Genomic DNA, 24,318 nt, shown 5'->3' on the forward strand with positions numbered 1-24,318 from the left:
CAATCTAGATTTGATTTAGGCTATTATATAGCCTTACTCCAATGACTCCCAAAATGACTCTAATTGTCTAATTCAAATCTAATAAGATATTCTATCTTAATTATAAAAAGATAATCATAATTCTATTCTAATAAAATAATAACATAATTATAAATGATAATTATAAAAAAATTTAACATAATAATCATAATTCTAAAATAATCCTAACATTGCCTTCCCCGTGGTTCAACCTTGTCCTCAAGGTTGCGAGGTACTGCACCATGAGAAATCATTTGGCGCAAATGAGGTCCAAACAGTAAAGAGACGACAAAAGTTCCACTGGGATAAAAAATCAACACGGTAAAGAAGTTATTTAATTAATTTGCTTTAATAATGTAAAGTTTAATATGTAACTCAATACAAACTATTGTTAATTATCAAACCAATAATATATAAACAAATTGAATATAGTGGGATTATTATGCAATAAAATATACTCAATTTATGAAGAATAATTCACTGTAAAAGTTCGCTATATACATTAATTAACTAGTTTTCGCCTTCAAGGGTAGCCTAGCGGAGGACAACCATCAATATATTTTTCTAATGCTGTCTTCTGAACAAGGTGGTTTGACAGTGCCTTTAACTTGAGACAATTATAAATTTCAAGAAAACCAGAGACGGCATGATTGTAATATCATCTTCTTCTCCCTTTCTTGTAATTTCATAATCCCACTCTTCCCATTCATACATTCTCAAAAAAACAAAGAACTTTCAATTTGAGGAAGAAAATAAATAATGAAGATGTGCCATCTCTTTCTATTCCCAAAAATTCATTACTCACTCTTTTTACACTGCACATGAAGGAAATTACAAAATCAGAAACATGATTTTGAGATGCGCTTCTGTTTAAACATCAAGAAACGAAGAATGAATAAAGATTATTAGTGAGAATACATAACGTACCATTAACTCCATATTAGTCGAGTTGTTTCGACTACTCTCCGAATGCCATTCTTACTCTTTTCCATAATGTAAAAAGCTGCACCGAGACAATAAATATTTAATGAACTTTGAAACTATGAACAGAAAACTACATGCCTTATTATAAAGTAAAAAGCACTTTTAATGATTCAAGGAAAGTGAGATTATGACCTTTAAAATGTACAAACATAGGCTATGCGAAATAGTTCCAGGCCTGTCAACTTTTTCCAGGAGGGATATAAAGTACAGTAGACAGAATTGGAAGCCTGGTTTCTATATACTCAAATAGATCAAATGCAACAAGAAAACGACTTCACCACATCTTAAACTTGTCTCACTGCATCCAAATTAACATATCAAAATCAAAGTTTATTACAGAGAACATGGCTTTGTCATACTAAATAGAGAGAACCAAAACAAACCACACTCTTAACAGTCATCAAGGATTTCATCGAGGGTCTAGAGTAATTGGAGAAGTTTCTTCATCTAGCATACTTTCATTGATAAGAACTTCCCATCTAGCATGCTTGTACCATAATGTTCGAATTCCTCCTCCGCATCGATTCATCACTCCACGATCAACTGATGTTAAACCACATTGTGACATGAAGATGCAAACATTACTATTATTGACAAGACTAAAAATGACAATGATGATGTTAATTCTAAAAAGGGATTGTGTATATATGAATAGGTAATTGGCTATCATCAACAACAATTTGCTCTTTTAACGAAGCAATGTAGCATATAGAAATATAGATGAGATGCTACTCACCAAGCAAATGTGAAAAGAAAAACAGACCTTCTTATTAGGAACAAGGGCATTTTCAAGCCCCTCAAATCCTCTGTTTCAACAAAGCACAGTTCCACTCATCCAACACATCTTCAATGTCATAAGACGTGTCCTTGAGCCGATCTAACCAAAGTCTGACGTTTCTCTCCTTCACTTGTCTTTCCTCTGCATCAAGGAGCACAGCTTGAATAGCTTGAAGATTGCTCCTGAAGCTTGAATAGCTAGAAGACCAACAACTAGCCTCACCTCCTGTTGTATTCCTTGGGCAATGATTGAAGTCAGCTGCTCCAAGATAACGCGAAATAATAGCTTCAGCCATAATCAGAAAAGGTAAATATTTGTAAGAAGAAAGAGCGAGAGATATACTCATGAAGCTTGTGACATCGTTTGAATTCTTATACTACATAACATTGAAGAAGCCTATAAACCAACAAATGTTACATGGTGGCATGGACCTGCGCACCTTCTATTGATACCAATAATTCAACAAAAATATGCAGACTTCAATGTTGATATATACCAAATCCTTTTAAAATAATAGAATCAGTAATGGTGAGCCTGGTTGGCCAGCACCTTGAATCATCTTTTGTTTGGTTTTATGTATAGTTGTGTTGTAGAAATCCTTTTATATATAAAGCAGAAGCGGTAAATACATATTATTAAATTAAATTATGAAGACTTTTATCCATATATAGAGCTCACCAAGAAAATGTGAAAACCAGAAGATTCAGCACTTGTTTCATCAGGCAAAAGTTTCTTCTTGTTACAATATATGTGCCTCAATGAAGTTTCTGCCATTCAACTATAAAGAATTGGTCCTTCATTCTTCCTCTCTTCCATAACCCAGTGTTGTGACCTTTAAGGAGTACAGAGAGTTATACACAAAGATTTAAGGGATGACAATTTTCCCAAGGGAGGCAAATGCTTGCAGTTTATGCATCCAGCTAGTGTAAAGTCCCTGAGGTTGGTTAAGGACATCATCCAGTTGGGTAAAAGCACACTGACATATGAAAAATGCATTAATTATTTATAGGATTACAAATGACAGTGATGATATTAATTCTAAAAAAGGGTAGTAAATTGTTCTATTTAAGAAGCAAGTAAGAGATATATAGATCAGAGGCCAGCTCAACCAACAAAATGTGAAAACCAAAAGATTCAGTACTTGTTTCATGAGGCAAATTTGCTTTTAGTTCTACAAGAGCATCAATGAGGTTTCTGCAATTGCTTTGCCCTAGAGCATTCCCTGCGGTGAGGAAATCAGTTCTGCACATTAAAGAAATAGCAGATTCAGAAAGAGGATGATGTGATCTGCTTTTGTTTAAACATCAAGAATGAAGAAAAAATAAAGATTATTAGTAAGAATGCATTACCAACCATGTATTAACTCTGATATGTTTATTAATCACAATTCTTCAACTGACCTCTGAATGTCATTGTTCCTCTCTTAAATAACGCAAAATACAGCACTGAGACAATAAATATTTGATGAAACTTGCAACTATGAATAGAAAATTACATGCCTTAGTATAAAGAAAAAGAAACTTAAACAGTATCAGAAAATTGATTAAAGGAAAGTGGGATTATGACCTTTAACAAGTACATAGGTTCCAGGCCTGTCAACTTGTTCCAGGATGATACAAACTTCAGTAGACATAAAATGTGTGGTTCCAATAAGCTCAGATAGAGGGAAAAAAAAAAAAAAACACGAATTCATGACATCTTAAACTTGCCTGATAAGTAGAGGGACAACCAGAACAAACTTAGCTTCTTAGTCATCAAGGGATTTCATAGAGAATCCAGTGTAATGACAGATGCAGTTGCTCAATATCTACTTAAAAGTCACAAGTCACAACTTTCATTGATAATTCCCCTATTAGCATGCTTGTATCATTATGTTTGAATTCCTCTGTTACGATTCATGGTTCCATTATCATCTGATGCTAAAGCACACTCCCACATGAAGATGCAAACATTAATACCATATACAAGTTTTCTAAACAAATGTTGAATATAAATAGGTGATCGGCTACCATCAATGAAAGTTTGTTCTTTTGAAGAAGCAATGTAGCAAATAGAAACTCAGATGAGATGCTACTCACCAAGCAAATTTGAAAACCAAAAGATTTAGGACTTGTTTCTCCAGGCCTGTCAATAGTTTCCGGCGTGAATAAATGTTCTTGACAGGGAATTTGATGCCGGGTTTCAATGTGCTCAAAGAGAACAAACACCTTAACATAGGTAACTTTCCTTACAACTTGACAAGAGAAACCTCAAACTGAGTCCTCAAAGATTTCATAGATGAAATTCAGTGCAATTAGAGAAGCTCCCTGACAAACACCAAAAACCAGTTATTAAAGAAGAAATGAATAGGTAATGCGGTATCATCAATAACAATTTGTTTTCTTGAAGAAGCAATGTAGGAAACGGATAGATGAGATGCTACTCACAAAGAAACTTTGAAAACCAAAAGATATGCACTTGTTGGCTGTTTCATTGGGCAACTTTTCTTTTCGATAGAATTGCCCTCACCGAAATTTCTGCTACTGAACGATTACAACTTGTCCTTTCATTACTTTGCCCCGGAGTATTTTCTCTGCCGATCAGTGACAGAAGTTATAAATTGTCAGCATAAGTAATTTTATGCCTGGTCTGTCACTGTTTTCCAGCATGACAAAAAGTTCTGCAGAAGGAATTTTATGCCTGGTTTCAATTAGCTGAAAGTGAACAAATGTCTTAGCATAGGAAAGTTTTGCTGAAATTCAAGACATCATATGTCAACGTTGATTCTTCAGGAAATTCATGACATCTTAAACTTGCCTCTCTGCATCAAAATTAACATATCAAAATAAAGTTTAATTATAGAGAACATGGCTTTTCAATGTCCCCACTGAGTAGAGAGATAAGCAAGAAAATAAACCTATCACAATGAATCATCAAAGGATTTCATAGAGGGAATCCACCGTAATTTGAGAAGCTTCTGACAAAAGAGCAATCCAACAGTAAGAGAAACCAAATAACAGATACATAAATCAGTTATGCATAAAATTTAAAGAACATGCAAAACCAGTAATTGTGCTGTGATATGCTTTCTAGTTTAAAAATAAGGAAAAACAAAGAAGTGAGAAAGCATAACCAACCACTTGAGTCCTTTCGAGTACATAATCTCCTATATTTGTCCATCCTCTTCCATATTTGTTCTAAGGCACAAATTCTGAAGCTGTGATCAAATAGAAATTTGCATGCCTTAGTTAAACCAAAAAAATTGCATAAACAATATTATCAGATGATTAATAGTATCAAATTCTAGCTTACCAAGCAAATGTGAAGACAAAGGATTGAGCATTGATTTCATCTGGTAAGTTTTCTCTTTGCTTACAAGTACCTCAATCAAGTTTTCTTCAGTGCATGATGCCATGTGGTCAATTTGAAATTCCTAGCATTGTTGGCAACCATAATAAAAAAATAAATAACAGAACCAGTTACAAAATGTTGTGATTTGCTTTCTAAATAAACATCATGAATTAAAGAAAGAACAGACAGCAACATTGAGAAAGCATAACCAACCATTAATTGAGTTCTTTCTGCTACTCTCCAAAACCCATTCTTCCTCTCTTCAAAGTTTCCCTGGGTTTGGTTTTGGAAAATGCTGTGTGTCAAGTATCTATTATCAATAACAAATTGTCTACGCAAGAAGCAAACAGGAGATAGAAACATAGATCAGTCTGAAGCTCACCAGGGAAATGTTAAGAACAGGATTGAGCTCTTGTTTCATCTTGCAAATTATCTCTTTATACAAGTCCCTCAACAAAGTTTCTTCTTCCAAAAATGAGATAAACTGGTTCTGCATTTCTATGGCCTCTAGTAGTTAGTCTGATGATCAGTAACAGAATATTACTTAAACACATGAAATTTGAATAATTGATTAAATATTCAATCAGAAATTGGATGCATTTATTTAAACAAAAATAAAATATATTACCTCTCATTTTCCCCTACAACCAACAATCATATATATCTTTCATTGTTGTTCTTCCTTTATTTACTGCTTTACCCTTGAGTATTTCCTTCAAAGATGAAAGAGTAAATCACTTCAGCACATTAGAATCAGAAACACAAAGCAGTTATGTACCTTATTTTGTATTAATGACCCAATCCATTCTTTAATTTTACAAAAAATATATAAATATTCTATATTTATTTTTAATTAACTAAAAGTTTTGATGAAATAAAATTAATTTTATAAAGATAATGAAATCAAAAGTGAATATAATTAGTGAATCAAAATTGGCAATGCCAGGCCAGCCATATGTATTAATATTATATTTACTAATTCTTGAATTTGGACCATTATTTAAATTACCACCAACTAAATCTATCATTATCATTTAACTTAAACACATGGCTTTTTTCAATATCTTCAAACTCATTAATTATTCAATCACAAATACTTTTATTTAAACAAAAATAAAAAAATATTACCTCTCTTCTTCCCCTTCATCAATTGTAGCCTAGCAGAGGACAGCCAGCAATATGTTTTTTCAATGCTTTGTTTTGAACAAGGTGGTTTGGTAGTGCCTTCAATTTGGGGCATTCCAAAATTGTCAAGGAAACAAGAGATGGCATGATTGTAATATCATCTTCTTTTTCTCCCTTTCTTGTAATCTCATAATCCCACTCTTCCCATTCAAACATATTATACAACCAAAGAGTTTTCAATTTGGGGAAGAAAATAAATGATGAAGATGTGCCATCACTTTCTATTCCCAAAAATTCATTACTCACCATTTTCAAACTCCACATAAAGATTATATACAAATATTCAAGGGATGACAGTTTTCCCAAGGGAGGCAAATGCTTCAAGTTCATGCATGTAGAGAGCGTTAATCTCTTGAGCTTGGTTAAGGACATCATCCAGTTGGGCAAAATAGTGTTGCCTCTGTAATTCCGTATCACTAATTTCTCCAAATTTAAAGGTGGTTGTAAGATTTCAAGAAGTACTTCATCATCCTCATTCGTCCTCTCTCCTTCATCTGTATTGAAATCCAGAGATAAATGAAGGAGGTTTTCCTGATTCTTGAGCTCTGATCTTCTAGCTTCATCCACATTTGATACATTTCCTAACTTTGCTATACGCAACTCTCCGAATATGTTAAGGTATTTCAAACCTTCAAGGCTACATGCTTTATTATCAGTACCACCACCACCACCACCACCACTCACAACGAACAACCTTAAGGTTCGGAGATTAGTCAATCTTTGAATTCCTATAGGCATGTATCTTAATGACCAGACCCCATCATTTTCTAGATGCCTTAGATTTATTAATTTTCCAATCCCTTGAGGTAATTCTTCCAATACTTCACAATCACTAATGTCTAAAGTTTGCAAATTATATAATCCACATAATTCTTCTGGAAGTTTTCTCACTATTAGTGCTCTCAAATTAACATATCTCAAATGTATCAATTTTCCAATCTCTTTAGGAATGTCTTCAATCACATTTGCACTCCACTTTACCATACTACCTATGGTTAATGCCTTTAAACATGTCAACTCACCAAATAATTTTGGTAAGATATTAGGAGCCAATTGATCCGAGGAATCTTCAAAATTACATAGGAAACTGTGAATCCTTCTGAGACTAAAAATGGAATTAGGAAATGAATAGTCTCTATGAATTGTCACCATCAAGTGACAAACTTGCTCATGATAAGAAGAGTTTATGATTGGATCCTTAAGACCATCATCTTCTATCGAGATACATTCATTCTTACTCAGGAATTGGGCAAAGTCATGCACTAAATCGTGCATCTTACATCCTATGATATTATTGTCATCATCTTTTTTAAACTCTTGAAAGAATGAGCGTGATGCTAAGTAATCAAAATACTCTTGACCAACTATCTCCATTACTTTATTTCCTTCTTTGAGATAATCATGAGCCATCCATAATTTAATCAAATAATCTTTTTCTATGTTATGGTCCTTCGGAAAGATGACACAATACGTGAAACATCGTTTTATCTTGAAAGGCAAATCATTATAGCTTAATAGTAGAGGACCAAAAATATCTTTTTCACACTCTTCAAGTTCCCACAAATCACTGTCTAAGATATTTTGCCACTCTTCTCTGGTTTTTTTAAATCGCAAAAGACTACCAATAGTCTTTGCAGCAAGAGGCAAACCTTTGCACTTGTTTAAAATTTTTTTGCCTATCTCTTCTAGATTTTCACACTCCTCTTGAGACCTACCAGAAAATGCAAATCGCCTGAACAACAACCAACACTCTTCATTGGGCATTTCTTTGACAGCAATAATGCCAATTGATTCCATCATACCTGCCACTGATTCCTTACGTGTAGTAATCAAAATCTTACTTCCACGGAGACCATTCTTTAAACAATGATGTAATGGTTCCCATTTTTTATAGTCATCTGACCACACATCATCCAAGATAAGCAAAAATTTCTTTCCAGCAATAGATCTACTAATACGCTGAAAAAGCGATTCCAATTCACCTAAATTCGGAGTACAACCTTCTAGAGACTCGATGATTGCTTTGGCTATCCTGTTCTCATCAAAAGGTTCTGACACACACACCCACGTTACTTTATCAAAGTTGTTTATCACCTCACTATCTTTAGAAGCAAATTGAGCAAGAGTTGTCTTACCGATTCCCCCCATCCCCAGAATAGAGATGATATGGGGGTGTTGTTCACTGCTCTCACACAACATGCGTACTAAAGTATTCTTATCCTCAACTCGACCATATATATCGGACACATCAACAAATGAAGTACTTTGTACTCGGTCGGAATTCCCAACACTTCTACTCACATTAAACTTATACCTATCTTTTTGTTTCGCAATGACATCTAAATTTTCATTGACTTCTTTTATCTTCATCGCAATGTCATGACGTAAAATAACTTGTTTGAATGAAAAGCAAGAGGAGGGAAAGAAGAAACACACCTTCTTAGGAACAACAACATATTCAACTCCCTCAATTTGCTGTTTCAACATAGCATAGTTCCACTCATCCAACACATCTTCAATGTCGTAGGATGCGTGTTTGAGCCGATCTAACCAAAGTCTTACAGTTTTCTCCTTCACTTGTCTTTCCTCCGCATCAACGAGCACAGCTTCAATATCTTCAAGATTGCTCCTAAGCTTTTTGACTTCCTCGTCGACACCAACAACTAGCCTCACCTCTTGTATCCCCTCCTGTATCCCTCCAGCAATGATTGAAGTCAGTTGCTCCAAGACAGTGGAAATAATAGCTTCAGCCATAATCAAAGAAACTAAATATTTGTAAGAAAAACGAGCAAGAGGATTTTTGTGAAGATTTTGACGTTCTTTGAATTCTTATAATACATAGATGAAGCTGGAAACCAACAAATGTGACATGGTTGAAAAGGACCCACCCGCCTTTGAATCATCTTTTGCCTTGTTCATGTATGGTTGTGTCGTATTAATACTTTTTATATATAAAGCAGAAGTTGCAATTGATGCTTGGAATCCGGTAAAAGTAAATTAATCAGTAATGCTTTGCTTTGTTGGCCTGCATTTAATAAAGTGTCAAACTTTTGTTTCCTTTATTATTGCTAAAGAATTAAATCTCCATTTTTAGTCTAATTATGAAAATCTTTCTGCATTAATGGGACCCAAATCTTATTCTATTCATCATTTTAGATTTAAAATACGATTGATGGGTTGGGAAGCATGCGAAATTCAAGTTTGGTTAAATATCCAAAAAGGCCAGCAAGTTCTAAATATTACAGAACCATCAACAACTTGGTTTTAAGAATCATCAACAACATCGATATTTTTGTTTATGAGTTCTGGTAAGGCCTATTTTCAAACAAGTGGAAATTGGGATTTTTGGCTTGTTTGATCTGGGAGATGTCTTGTAAGTTTCCATCACTTTAACCAAACATGTTTAAAGAATAATACAAAAAGATTGATAAATTTTCATTTAAGAATTTACTCTGTTGTATTAACTGTCACACTGTCAGCTATTAAAGTCAGTACTTATTAACATAGTTTAAAGACTAATAATTAACTACTGTACACTAGCATATATATATATATATATAAGATCAAACTTTGCAACAAATCCTCAAGTAGATGCATAAAAGCCAGTTCCCTGTAACTTGATCTCACAACTCATCAATAAGTCGTTTTACATTGAAAATGATGCATTACCAAACCTATTGAAAATAATAGTAAGAAATATTGGCTTGGTGGGCCTGCACCTTCCATCAACTTTTGCTTTGTTCAGATTATGCAGATTTTTCTCCTTATATGGGACACAAATTTATTCTCTTCATTAATGACACCTTACATCAACTTTTGCTTTATTCAAATTATGCGGAATTTTCTCCTTATATTGTATGGACCCAAATTTTATTCTTTTCATGGCTTGTTGGTGCATTTCACTATGAAATGCAAGTAAGACTTATCGTTATTTTGATTTGTCTTTTTTTTTTTTTTTTTGTTTTGGACAAACTTACACACATCTCAACCAATCATTTGGATCCATTGAACACCCTACAAGCTCAAATGACCAAGTAAGTCACAAGGTGATGAGTAACCCCAAAGTTCGAACCTAAAAACTCAATAAAGGGTGCAAATCTCCTTGACCGCTAGGCCAATTAAACTACTTGGGGTTGATTTGTCGCCTTTATAAATCTACAGTCACTCAACTCTTTGAGGGCAATTTCGAACATCAGCCAAACCTAAAACAGGTTTTTTGACATGTCATATTATATGCAATAGATGAGTTAATCTAAATATCTAACTAACTATTCAAGTAACGGAAGTTAATGTTTGTTCTAAAAGAACTGCTGAAAAAATTGTAAACATCAACAATACATATCCAAATAATAATTAAACATTCATACATATCTATCGACCATAATTAACAATACATTAAAAATTGATACAAATTAAGTCAAAAATGGAACGTCCATAATAAAACAACAAAATAACTAAATAAGTCCCAATGGAAAACAACAAAAAAAATTGTGCAAATTTAGGGATTATTATTATTATTATTAGTAAACCGGTTTTCATTTTTACCCGAACCGAAAACGAACCTAAAATCCAATTTTTTGAATTCTTTGAACTGTAACCGAACCAATTTTTTGGTTAACCGGTATGTCGGTTCGGTTATCGATTCGGTTCTATTTTTACATTTTTTTTAACACCCCTAGATGGAGGGGCATTGTCGGTTAATTCAATGAAGTATTTTCTTCAAAAGAGGAAAAAAAAAAAAAAGTTAAAAGTAATTGAGTGGAACAAATACATTGATTTAATGGAAAAAAATCTAAAAATAGTTTGAAAATTAAATACACACAAAAAAAAAAAATTATGTTATTTATTTAGTCAAATTAGATAAAATTTAAGATCATTGGTTCAAGAACATTTCAAAATAAATAACCCAAAGGGTTGGCTTGATAGTCAATAAGATTTGCTCTCTTCATTGACTTTTTAAGTTCGAAACACCTTAGGGCCATCTACCACATTTATGGCTAACTCTAGAATATTAGACTTGTAGGGCGTTTAATGAACCATGTAGATTAGTTGAGGTGTACACAAACTACCCCAAACACCCCGATTATAAAACTACAAACTGTAGTTTAGCCCGTGCCCAAACCAAAACTACAAATTAACAATATTGTTGGATCAAATAGCCTATGCAGCATGTCATGATGCGAGTTTCTTTTATGAGAAAAAAAACAGGGGTTACAATAGTCAATCTCAACCAAAATTGAACCAATACTCAAGTATTCTATTATAGAACCCTCAACCAAGAGCAAAAAGAACATAATTTGGAATTTTGGGGGAAACAAGTGAGAAATAAAAGAAGAAGAAAGAAGGAAAACTGTTAGGGAAAGGAAGATGGAAAATATATTCCAATATTTACAATATTTGAAAGCAAATGCTGTAACTAAGAATTCCTCAACTATCTTTACTTGCATAATAAGGCTTTTGTGATTGTCACACAAAGAAACAAAAAATTTACAAGCCTCTAAGAGCAAATACGTATTAACAGAAAAGTCTTTCAAAAGATATGTAAAACCAATACCCTATAAAATTCTATCCCAATTGAACTGAAAAAACATGAAAACTTTGATCTCTCTCAACCAAATAAGCTGCTTTATATCTTGGTACTAGTCACCACTTTCATTGATTACATTTCCCAATTTAGCATGCCTGCTCCATTATGTTCAAATTCCTTCTCTCTATCGATTCATCATTCCATGATCATTTGACGCTGAACCACACTGTGACATGAAGATGCAAGCATTAATATTACAAATAACAGTGATGATGCTAATTAAAGAAGAAAGTAGGAGATAGTAATATAGCTCAGATGCTAGCTCACCAAGGAAATGTGGAAACCAGAAGACTCAGCACTTGTTTCAACAGGCAAAAGTTTCTTCTTGTTAGAAGTGCCTCAATGAAAATTCTGCCCTTGAACTATAAAAAATGGTCCTTTACTGTTTTTCCCTTAAGTATATTCTCTTTTGATGAGTGACAGAAATTGTAAATTCTCAGCATAAATAGGAAGCCATTGAACTGGTAAATCAACTCTGCATATTAAAGTAAATAACAGGATCACTGCATCAGAATCATACATATCTCAGACACATCAATATAGGTGGTACTTTGTACTTGCACATTCTTTTCACACTCCTAATCACATAAAAACCATACATATCTTTTTGTTTACTACTCTCACACAACATGTGTACTAAAGTATTCTTATCCTCAACTCGACCATATATATCGGACATATCAACAAATGAGGTACTTTGTACTCTTCGGACTTCCCAACACTTCTAATCACATTAAAATTATACATTCCTTTTTGGTTTGTAAGCATTAACAACTATTTCCAAAATCCAGATTACAAACAATCAACAATATAAAAAGCAAAGAACGCAACAAGCACACACAAACAACATGATATACACGTTTGGCCGAACAGCCCTACAGCCAAATATGATGTTGGTTTCACTCTACGAGAAAAATATGTGTTACAATACATTCGGAATTCTCTCACAATAGCCAAGTGTTGCAAGCTCACTGAATCTCAACCAAATTCAATCATAGAAGGTTATCTATACCAAGTATAAAATCTAGACTCTCTACAATAAGCTCTCTTCTGTCTCTACACTTTTTCTCTCAAGACTTGTCTCTTGACTTGTCTAAGAAGGCGATAAAACCTAGGACAAAGACAGTTTAGCACTTAATGACTAATATTGGCTAAATTTGAACATGTATCAAGAATGACATATTCTATTAGATAACGATTAAGAGCAAATATATCAAAATTGGGTGCAAACGGGTGAGAAATAAAAGAAGAAAGAAGGAAAACTGATAAGAGATCAAAAAGGAAAACAAATATTTACACTGTGCTGTTTATTGTAGATTATATTTACAACGTACCGTGAGTGACAATAATTTCCAGAATTTTTATTCCTTACTAGTAACATTTATACTTCTATCTCCATTGAACAACTGAAATTAAATACATGAAAAACTTAAATTTCTCAGCAGAATTTACCACTATGTTTGAATTCCTTCCTTTAACATTTCATGATTCCATGACCATTGGATACTGAAGCACTCTGTGACAAGAAAAAGCTGGTATTATATATAGGATTACATATGACAGGTGATGATGCTAATTCAAGAAGAAAATAGGAGATAGAAATATAGAGCTCACCAAGAAAATGTGAAAACCAGAAGATTCAGCACTTGTTTCATCAGGCAAAAATTTCTTCTTGTTACAATATAAGTGCCTCAATGAAGTTTCTGCCATTGAACTATAAAGAATTGGTCCATCATTGCTTTGTCCTTTTGTATTTCCTCAACTAATGAGTGAAAGAAATTGTAAATTCTCAGCATATACAGGAAGCCATTCAACTAGTAAATCAACTCTGCATATTAAAGTAAATCAGAAAATCAAAAACACAACACTGAAATGTGCTTTCTGTTTGAACATCATTGATGCATGCCTATTGGATTAGTCAGAATGCACAAAGATTAGTGACAAAGCATAACCAACCATTGGTTGAGTTTTGACAACTACTCTCGTAACGCCATTCTTCTTCTCTTCCAAAACCCCAAAAACTGATGAAATTTTGAAATTAAAAACAAAAAATTACATATTTTTTAGTATTTATACAAAGAAACAATTATTTAAAATATTATCAGGAAATTGATGTATGAAAAGTGGGAAAGAGCATCCAAGTCTTTTGGTCCTCAATTTTCATCCTTCCATCGAGAGTACACAAGGAAATTGAGGCCTCCCTTAGAGCTTTCTTATGGTCCGGGTCGGATTTGAAGAAAACTAAAGCAAAGATTGCTTGGGAAGATGTATGTGTTCCAGAGGAGGAACGTGGTCAAGGCATTATGAGAACTAAGGAATGGAACAAGGCAGCTATGATGAGGCATATTTGGAACATTGCCCAAATTAATCCCTCCTCGAGATGGGTCTCTTGGATCAAAACTTTTCTACTTAAGAACAAGAGTATTTGGGAAATTTCCATTCCCTATGATTGCTCTCGGACATGGAGGAGCATCCTTAAGCTTAGAGGTGAGGCTAGGTTGAGAATCAATTGTGAGGTTGGTGATGGGAGACATATCCGACTTTGGCATGATAATTGGCCCAATGTTGGCCCGCTTGCCCTCAAATATCGTCCTCGAATTATTTATGAATCTGGTTTATCTAATGATGCTTGAGTTAGTGAGATTTGCGATCAAGGTGAGTGGAAGTGGCCGGCTGCAAGCTTTTGGGTGTTGTTGGAAATGAAAAGGTTGGTTAATTTCAATCCCACCATGAGGGAGGATAGAATTGTTTGGATCCCTTCTATGACTAAGGGTTTTTCGATTAGTTCGGCATGGAATGAAATAAGGATGAGGAAAGCTAAGGTTGATTGGTCCCATCTTGTGTGGTTCACAAAATCAATTCCAAGACATGTTTTTATTCTTTGGATGGCTATTAAAGGGAAGCTCATCACAAAGGATAAGGTTGAGAGGTACGACATTTCACATAGCTCTTGTTGTTGTTTTTGTAATTCAGCCCAAGAAACCTTGGATCATCTCTTTTTCTCTTGCCCTTTCTTTAAGTCTATTTGGAGTCGGATCCTTGCCATTAGTTCTATGGGCTATAGGGCGGTGCCTTGTAATGCTTATATTCATGGCTTATCCTTAAATTGGAAGAAAAATAAGCTCAAGTAATTTTTGGCAAAGTTGTGTTTCAGTGCCACTATCTATTGGATTTGGAGGGAAAGAAACAATAAGGTGTTTGGAGGGGAGTGTAAAGATGCGCTAACCATCCACAATATCATTAGGTTAGTGGTAAGAGATAGGGCCATGGAGCTAAGGAAGATGAAGAGGACCACGGGAAATAGAAGCCTTGTGCAAATTTAGGGGTTACCGATGTCTATTTTTTATGGGTGATCACTTTGGGTTTTGTGATCTTGGTGGTGGTGGGACTTTAGCACAAATTGGTTATTGAGGTTCTTCTTATTTGGGCATTGTCTTTTAGCTTCCTTTGGTTATGTTCCTAACCCAGGGTATGTCCCGAGGTAGGAAGAGATTTTGTGTATATACATAGTCTTGTAAAGGCTATTGTTTTTTGGGTACTAACCCAAGAGATTGTCCTAAGGTAGGCTGGCCGCCTTTTATAGGCCTTTTGTACATTCTTTTTCTCTTCTCTAATGAAAGCTTACTTATCCAAAAAAAAGAAGTGAGGTTGTGACCTTAAGGAGTACAGACACAGTTATACAAAATGTTTCCCAATGTTGAGATAAAGTAGAGTTGCTGCGCTTGAGATTGGTGTAGGAGCAGAACGTGTTTCTTGAAATAGGAAATGCTGAATGTCCAGTTTGCAGTTACACCCAGCATGATACAACAGTCTGTGGAGAACAAATTTCTTAACACAGGTACTTGCCTCACTGCATCAAAATTAACATATCAAAATCAAGTTGTCTTAGGGAAAACATGGCCTCACAATGTCTTACTAAGTAAAAATAAAAGGAAAACAAACCTAGAATGAGTCCCCGAAGATTTCATAGAGGAAATTTAGTGTAATTAGATAACCTTCCTGATTAAAGCACAATCCAACAGTAAGAGAAAGCAAATGAAAGATTTGAGTACAAAAATAATAATAATAATAATAATAATAATTTAGGATTTGAAAACGTGCCTCTTGTCATTTTCTCGAAATATTGTTCTAGAAATTGGTGTCGGACAATGCTCTGTTTTCAGTTTTACTAATTCACAATAGCCCTGAAATTCCTGGAAATCCTTGATGATGGAAGCTCACCAAATTCCAAATGTGAAGACCTGGGAGTGAGCACTTGTTTCAACCTGCAGATAAAACTGTTATATACTCTATAATTAAACATCACGAACAAAAATTAAATCAGCATTGAGAAAGCATAACTAACCATTCATCGAGTTCTTTCGACTACACTCATAATGCCATTCTTCCTCTCTTTCATAACGCAAAATGCTGCACTACAAATAGAAAATCTTTCATAACGCAAAATGCTGCACTACAAATAGAAAATAAGGAAAATATCTGTAGAAAATTGAAATATGAAAAGTGGGATTATGACCTTTAAGAAGTACAGTACTTTGAGGCCTGTCAAATTACCAGCATGATAGAAAATTCTGTAGACATGATTTAATGTCTGGTTTCAAAAAGCTGAAAGAGAAGAAATGCTTAGTAGATATAGGGAAGTTTTGGTCAAGCAAAGGGATGCAACTAGAGCCTCAATCTGGCAACTTCTGTGATATATATATATATCATTTTTAACCTTGATTCTTCAGAAAATTCATGACATCTTGCCTCACTGAATCAAAAATAGCATATCAAAATCAAGTTTTATTAGAGAGAACATGGTTTTCCAATGTCCTGAAAAGTAGAGAGAGAACTAGAAGCAAACCTGGAAAAAGTTAACAAAATTTTAAAGAGGTCATCCAGTGTAATTTGATGAAATGAAGAAGAACAGAAAGCAGCATTGAGAAAGCATAACCAACTATCAATCAAATTCTTTCAACTATTTTCTAATGTCACTCCTCCTCTCTTCCATAACGAGAAATGCTGCATTGAGAAAATAAATATTTGATGAACTTTGAAACTATAAATTGAAATTTATATGCCTTAGTTAAAAAGTCAAAAAGAGCTTAAACATTATCGGAAAATTGATACATGAAAAGTGGGTTATGATCTTCAAGAAGTAGGGATACACAAGATATTTCCTGGTCTGTAAATGTTGTCCTACATGATACAAAGTTCTGTTAACCCAATTTGATGCCTTATTTTACTAAGATCAAGCAGTGCTAATGTCTTAACATAGGTAACTTTTGGTCAAGAAAAAGAATGCAACAAGAACCTCAATCATAGGTAACTTCTTAATACATCACATTTCAACCTTGATACTTGTGCAAATTCAAGACATCATAAACTTTCCTCTCTGCATCAAAATTAACATATCAAGATCACGTTTAACAGAATAGAACATGGATTTTCAACCATTATTAATGCTGTGATGTTCAATCTAGTTTAAACATCCAAAAAAGAAAAAAAAAAAAGAGAGAGAGAACTGGGAAAGCATGACCAATTTTATTAGTCCTCTTGCATATATAATCTCCTATATTTATCCCTTCTCTCTTCCATATTTGTTCTGGGGTAGAAATTTGCATGCCTTAGTATAAAAAGTAAAAAAATTGCATAAACATTATCAGAAGATTAATCAATGAAAAGTTGTGTTATGACTTAAAAGTATGGACATCTCCCATAGAAAATACTTCCAGGTTTGTCCCTTTTTTTCAGCATGATAGAAGCTCTGTAGATGAAATTTAATGTGTTGTTTGAAGAAATTCGATGGAATTTTAAACTTGATTCACTGCATCAAAACTAACATGAAAAGGTCAAGTTTGGTTAAGGAGCAAACTAGAAGTATTAAGAAACAAACGTACCTCGCTGAACTATCCTAGTAATTCATAGATGGAATTCTATGAAATTGGAGAAGCTCCCTGACATAAGAGAAAGGCATTGACAGTTATTTAACAGGGTAGTTCAACATCATCCTTTGAACTTGTTTTGGGAAAATGCTCTGTTTAATTGTTTTACTTGATGAAAAAGAAAATACTTTATAGAAAACTCAAAATATAACATAGTGCTTGAGAAGAAAATGATTAACTTTTCCATTTGAACTGTTACATAATTTTGGCTCATGGAGTTCTTCAAAAAGCAATAAATTTTGAGAAGTTGCTGAAGGAGTTCTTTTTCAAAATTTCAAAATTTAATATATCACTAATTAATATTAATAATAAATTTTAAAGTTCCCGTATAAAAATTCAAAGAAAAAACAAAATCTAAGCATGATGAGATTACATGGACAGCTAAGACTACACCGAGAGGATACTGCAGATGTTCCAAACAGATGGAGGTGCATCGCTGATTATTTCAACAAGTACTTTGATCAAGAGAGAAAAAATAAAAAAATAATTAAAGCGATGAAATATTCAATCACAAATTGGACGAAACAAAAGGGAAAGAAAAAAAATTACCTCTCATTTTCCCCTTCAAGGGTGGCCTAACATAGGACAATCCTCAATGGATATATCCAATGTTGTATTCTGAACAAGGTGGTTTGGTAGTGCCTTCAATTTGGGGCAGCCATCAATTTTGAAAGAAAAAAACCATTCAATCAATAGCAAAAACTTAAGTGTTTTAAATTTGGGAAAGAAAATAAATCACGAAGATATGCCATTACTTTCCATTCCCAAAAATTCATTACTCTTTCCCCACTCTCCATATGCCGTGTCTCTAAAGATTCAAGGGATGACAATTTTTTCAAGAAAGGTAAATGCTTACAGTTTATGCAATGACAAATTCTTAAGTGCCTGAGGTTGGTTAAGGACATCATGCAGTCGGCGAAAATAGTGTTGCCTCTGTAATTCCATTGCCGTAATTTCTCCACATTCAATGGTGGATGTAAGATTTCAATAAGTGATTTGTCATCGTCATGGATTAGAAGAGTTTATGTTCATTCCTTGTAACAAAAAATGCTGTGATATACTTTCGAATTAAACATCAAGAAATGAAGAAAGAAGAGAAAGCAGCATTCAGAAAGCACAACCAACCATTGATCGAGTTCTTTTGACGCTATTCCTCCTTTCTTCTATATCTCAAAATGCTCCACTGCGACAATAAACGTTTGAAATCTGAAGCGATAAATAGAAAGTTGATGTATGAAAAGTCTTAAATAAACATTTATGACCTTCAATTTTTATAGATAACAAATGTTTTAAATCAGGAAACTTCTAGTCAAGAAAAAGAATGCAACGAGAACCTCAATCTGGAAACTTCTTCATACATCATATTTCAACCTTGATTCCTCAGAAATTTCATTATATCTTAATGTTTCGCCTCTGCATCAAAATTAACATATCAAAATCAAGTTTATTTGAAAGAAGAAGGATTTTCAATGTACCCACTAAGTAGAGAGATAAGCAAGGAAACAAACCTATCTCAATGAGTCATCAAAGGATTTCATAGAGGGAATCCACTGTAATTTGAGAAGCTCCCTGATAAAAGAGGTATCCAACAGTAAGAGAAAGCATATTATAGATAGAATCAGTTTTGAATAAAAAGTAAAGATTTTACTGAACCAGTAATGATGTTGTGATGTGCGGTCTTGTTTAAACATATAGCCCAATATGTTTGCGGTTGTAAGGGGCGTATCTAGGAATTTTTTCTTGACCGGGCTAAATTTTCAAAAATCTAGGCCTAGCCCACTCTATGTTCCGCCCTTGGTGGCTGTAATGGATTGTGGATAATGATGGTGTTGGAGTGTGCTGGGTGGGGGAGAGGGTGTGCTTGGATGGGGAAGGGGGCAGTTTGGGGACAAGATAAGAGGCTGTTTGGTGAGTGGGTAGGTTAACGTTGCTGGGCATAGGGAGGCAAGGGTATTAACATCATTTAAGACGTGTCTATCAAAACTAACGGCAAAACACTGACGGTACTGTAGGGGGTCTTGGTTAATATCAATACCACAAGGGCTTTTATTCAGACAAACTTCAGGGAGTTTTACTTGATGATAAAAGAAAACAAAGTGTATATATGAATAAATCAAAAAACTTAGGAAGATCTAACCATCCTGAGGTTGTCTTCAACAATCTTCTCCCCCTTATACAAGACTGGTGATGATGGATGACCACCATTATACGGAAGAGTATATGGGAGATGTTCCAAACAGACGGAGGGCCATTGCCTGTTCAAATTCTTCCTATCTATTCATCATACCATGATCATGTGATGCTAAAACACACACTGTGACATAAGATGTAAGGATTAGTAGTATTTAAAGGATTACAAATGACAGTAAAGATGTTAGTTGTAAAAGAAGAAGGAACTATGAGATGAGAATATAGACGAGATATGCTACTCACCAAGAAAATGTGAAAACCATAAGATTTAGCACTTGTTTCACCAGGCCTGTCGTTTTTTTCCGGTAGGATACAAAGTTCTACAGAGGAAATTTGATGGCTAGTGTCAATATGCTCAAAGAGAACAAATGTCTAAACATAACAAGATAAACGTCAAAGAGACCTCAAAGATTTCAAAGAGGGAATCCAGCGTAATTGGAGAGACTCCCAGACAAAAGATAATCCAATAGTTAGAAACTAAAATGCTAACTAATCTCAATACCCATAAACAAGATCTGACTGTCATGAGATTGTCTTCAAGTAAAGCAGCAATGACGGCAGCTATGAATGGAAGAGCCTGTTGGAGATGCTTCAAACAGATGGAGGCGCATTCCTGATTATTTGCATCAGAAATCTCTCTAAAAAGAAGAAAAAAAAAATTGAAGTGATTATCTATTCCGTCAGAAATTGGATCGAATAAATGGATTGATAAAAAGAATAAGAAAAATTACCTCTTATTTTAGAATGAAGGGTAGCCTAGCAGAGGACAACGCCAAATATCTTTCGTCAATGTTGTATTCTGAATAAGGTGGTTTGGCAGTACCTTCAACTTGGGGTAGGAACGAAGTACCAAGGAAACGAGAGACGACATTATTGTAATTTCCTCTTCTTCTCCTATTCTTGTAATCTCATATTCCCACTCTTCCCATTCAGTCATAAAATTAGAAGTGAGACTTTTCAATTTCGGGAAAAAGATAAATGGTGAAGATGTGCCATCACTTTCTATTCCCAGAAATTCATTACTCACTCTTTTCAAACTGCTCATAAACCTTATATTCAAAGATTCAAGGGATGGCAATTTTCCAAAGGGAGGCAAATGCTTACATTTTATGCATTCATGGAGTAGTAAGTCCGTGAGCTTAGTTAAAAACATCATCCAGTTGGGCAAAATAGAATTGCCTCTGTAATCAACTAGCAATAACTTCTCCAAATTTAAAGGTGGTTGTAAGATTTCAAGAAGTGCTTCCTCATCCTCATTTATTCTCTCTCCTCCATCTTTTCTAAAATCCAAAGACAAATGAAGGAGGTTTTTCCGATTCTTGAGCTCTAATCTTCTAGCCTCATCAACATTTGATACATTTCCCAACTTGTGTATACGCAAATCATCTCCATATAGGTTAATGTTTTTCAAATCTTCAAGGCTGCATGCTTTGTCATCATTACTACCAACTCCACTCACAATGAACAACTTTAAGGTTAAGAGATTAGTCAATTTTTGAATTCCTACTGGTGTATCTTAATGACCAAACCTCGTCATTTTCTAAATGCCTTAGATTTATTAATTTTCCAATCCCTTGAGGTAATTCTTCCAGTTTTTGACAGAGTCAAAAACTGATGTCTAAAGTTTGCAAATTATATGATCCACATAATTCTTCAAGAAGTTTTCTCATTTCTAGTTCTTTCAAATCAAGATATCTCAAATGTATCAATTTTCCTATCTCCTTCGAAATGTTGTCGATATTATTTCCAAATTGCCTCACTCTTCCACCAATACTTAATGCCTTTAAATATGTCAATTCATCAAATAATTTTGGTATGATATTACAAGGCAATGAATGCTTAAAATCTTCAAGATCATGTAAAAAACTATGCAACCTTTTGAGACTACAAATTGAATCAGGAAATGGAATCCCTTCATCAAATGTTATCATCAAGTGATAAACTTGCTCATGATAAGAGTTTATGTTTGGCTCTTTAAAACCATGAACTTCTATGTGGAAACATTCATTCTTACTCAGGAAACGAGCAAAGTCATGTACTAAATCGTGCATCTTACATTCAAAGATATTATTGTGATGGTCTTTTTTAAATTCTTGGAAGAATGAGCGTGATGCTAAGTAGTCAAAATACTCTTGACCAACTATCTCCATTACTTTATTTCCTTCTTTAAGATAATCTTGAGCCATCCATAATTTAATCAAATAATCTTTTCTTATGTTATGGTCTTTCGGAAAGATGGCACAATATGTGAAACATCGTTTTATCTTAAAAGGCAAATCATTATAACTCAATAGTAGAGGACCAAAAATATCTTTTTCACACTCTTCAAGTTTCCACAAATCACTATCAAAAATATTTTGCCACTCTTCTTTAGTTTTTTTAAAGCGCAAAAGACTACCAATAGTCTTTGTAGCAAGAGGCAAACCCTTGCACTTGTTTAAAGTTTGCTTGCCGATCTCTTCTAGATTTTCACACTCCTCTTCAGACCTACCAAAAAATGCTAATCGCCTAAACAACAACCATCATTCTTCATCGGGCAATTCTTTGACAACAATAACGTCAATTGATACCATCATACATACCACTGATTTCTTACGTGTAGTAATTAAAATTTTACTACCATGGAGACCATTCTTCAAACAATAATATAATGGCTCCCATTTGTTGTAGTCATTTGACCACGCATCATCCAAGATAAGCAAAAGTTTCTTTCCAACAATAGATCTACTAATACGCTGAAAAAGGGATTCCAATTCACCTAAATTCGAAGCAAAACCTTCTAAAGCCTCAATGATTGCTTTGGCTATCCTGTATTCATCAAAAGGTTATGACACACACAGCCACATTACTTGATCAAAGTTGTTTATCACTTTATTGTCTTTAGAAGCAAATTGAGCAAGAGTTGTCTTGCCGATTCCCCCCATCCCTATAATAGAGATGATATGGGGGTGTTGCTCACTACTCTCACACAACATATGTACTAAAGTATTCTTATCCTCAACTCGACCATATTTATTGGACACATCAACAAATGAGGTACTTTGTACTCGGTCGAACTTCCCAACACTTCTACTCACCTTAAAGTTATACATATCTTTTTGTTTCTCAATGTCATCTATTCATTGACTTCCTTTATTTTTATCGCAATGTCATGACGTAAGCTCATTTGTTTGAATGAAAAGCAAGAGGAGGGAAAGAAGAAATAAACCTTTTTCTTAGGAATAGAAGTAGATCCCTCAATTTGCTATTTCAACATGGCGTAGTTCCGCTCATCCAACACATCATCAATGTCGTAGGATGTGTGTTTGAGCCGATCTAACCAAAGTCTTACAGTTTTCTCCTTCACTTGTCTTTCCTCTGCATCATGGACCACTGCTTCAATAGCTTCAAGATTGCTCGTAAGCTTTTTGACTTCTTTGTCGACACCAACAACTAGCTTCACCTCCTGTAGTATTTGTTGACCAATGATTGAATTTAGCTGCCCCAAGACACCGGAAATAACTGCTTCAGCCATGATATCAGAGATGGTAACTGTTTGAATGATAAAAATGTCGGAGAGAATTGTGAGATATGAGATTTGCTTGTAAGTGTGAAAATGCTGATATGTTTTCAATTCTTTATAAAAAGTTATAATTCAAAGAAGGAACGTAAAAGATGATGTGAGTCGAATATGCTTGGCCCAACACTTGGTTTTTCTCAGTCACCAAGCAATCACCATATGATGTACTAGCAGTAATTAGGATGCTTTAAAGGTGGTTAAGGCATGGAATATAGCTTTATTTCCTTTTGGTAATTCATTTTCATTGCTTTGTGTTATTCCCATTTCTCAAAGTAAGAATCTGATGCGAGAGTGGAAAGCAAGTAAATGGAGATAAAAAAAAAAGATATTAATTCTGATTTATGACTTAAGAAAAAAATGCATTCTGATACTTTCCATAAGCAGCAAGATAACCCCTCAAAAGTACCTCAATTTTACTAAACGATCAATTACTACCCTTAAATTTCTAATTCTATTACATTACTGATATGTAGCTTGATTACAGAATAAATACTGCACAAGAAAGAATCAATATTGCACATGAAAGAAATTACAAAATAAAAAACATGATTCTGAGATGTGCTTCTATCTAAACATCAAGAAGTGAAAAAAAAATAAAGATTATTAGTGAGAATGCATTACAAACCATTAACTCCATATTAATTGAGTAATTTCAACTACTCTTCAAACCCCATTCTTCCTCTTTTCCTTAATGTAAAATGTTGCACTGAGACCATAAATGTTTAGCGGAATTTTAAACTAGATGTGTGTTTTGTTGGGG

The 24,318-nt window shown here is 34.1% G+C and overlaps 1 protein-coding gene across 26 annotated transcripts in view; it reads right to left on the reverse strand.

Moving 5' to 3' along the window:
* The window catches only part of LOC116134115 (putative disease resistance protein RGA3), a 76,697-nt gene that overhangs the window by 32,010 nt on the left and 20,369 nt on the right, over positions 1–24,318 (reverse strand). For 7 of the 26 annotated variants that reach the window (XM_031419784.1, XM_031419793.1, XM_031419785.1 and 4 more), the window contains 14 exons: positions 19,318–19,374; positions 19,144–19,222; positions 18,935–19,015; positions 18,666–18,859; positions 18,359–18,451; positions 17,765–18,264; positions 16,729–16,886; positions 16,600–16,635; positions 4,207–4,439; positions 3,859–4,086; positions 3,347–3,699; positions 3,134–3,225; positions 2,922–3,022; positions 2,459–2,756 (listed from right to left, as the gene is read on the reverse strand). Coding sequence is in view for 1 of the 26 variants with exons in the window: in XM_031419779.1 (XP_031275639.1) it covers positions 6,257–8,665 (2,409 nt within the window). In the remaining 25 variants the exon portion in view is untranslated. Of the gene's footprint in view, positions 1–2,458; positions 2,757–2,921; positions 3,023–3,133; positions 3,226–3,346; positions 3,700–3,858; positions 4,087–4,206; positions 4,474–4,587; positions 4,737–4,896; positions 4,977–5,071; positions 5,193–5,323; positions 5,406–5,492; positions 5,630–5,738; positions 5,824–6,238; positions 8,714–16,599; positions 16,636–16,728; positions 16,887–17,764; positions 18,265–18,358; positions 18,452–18,665; positions 18,860–18,934; positions 19,016–19,143; positions 19,223–19,317; positions 19,379–19,462; positions 19,681–19,946; positions 20,035–24,318 lie in introns of those variants that run through there. The other 19 variants (XM_031419790.1, XM_031419782.1, XM_031419805.1 and 16 more) reach the window with 19 other exon arrangements.

Source organism: Pistacia vera, unplaced genomic scaffold, assembly GCF_008641045.1.
Source record: "Pistacia vera cultivar Batoury unplaced genomic scaffold, PisVer_v2 Contig283, whole genome shotgun sequence".
NCBI classification, from domain to species: domain Eukaryota; kingdom Viridiplantae; phylum Streptophyta; class Magnoliopsida; order Sapindales; family Anacardiaceae; genus Pistacia; species Pistacia vera.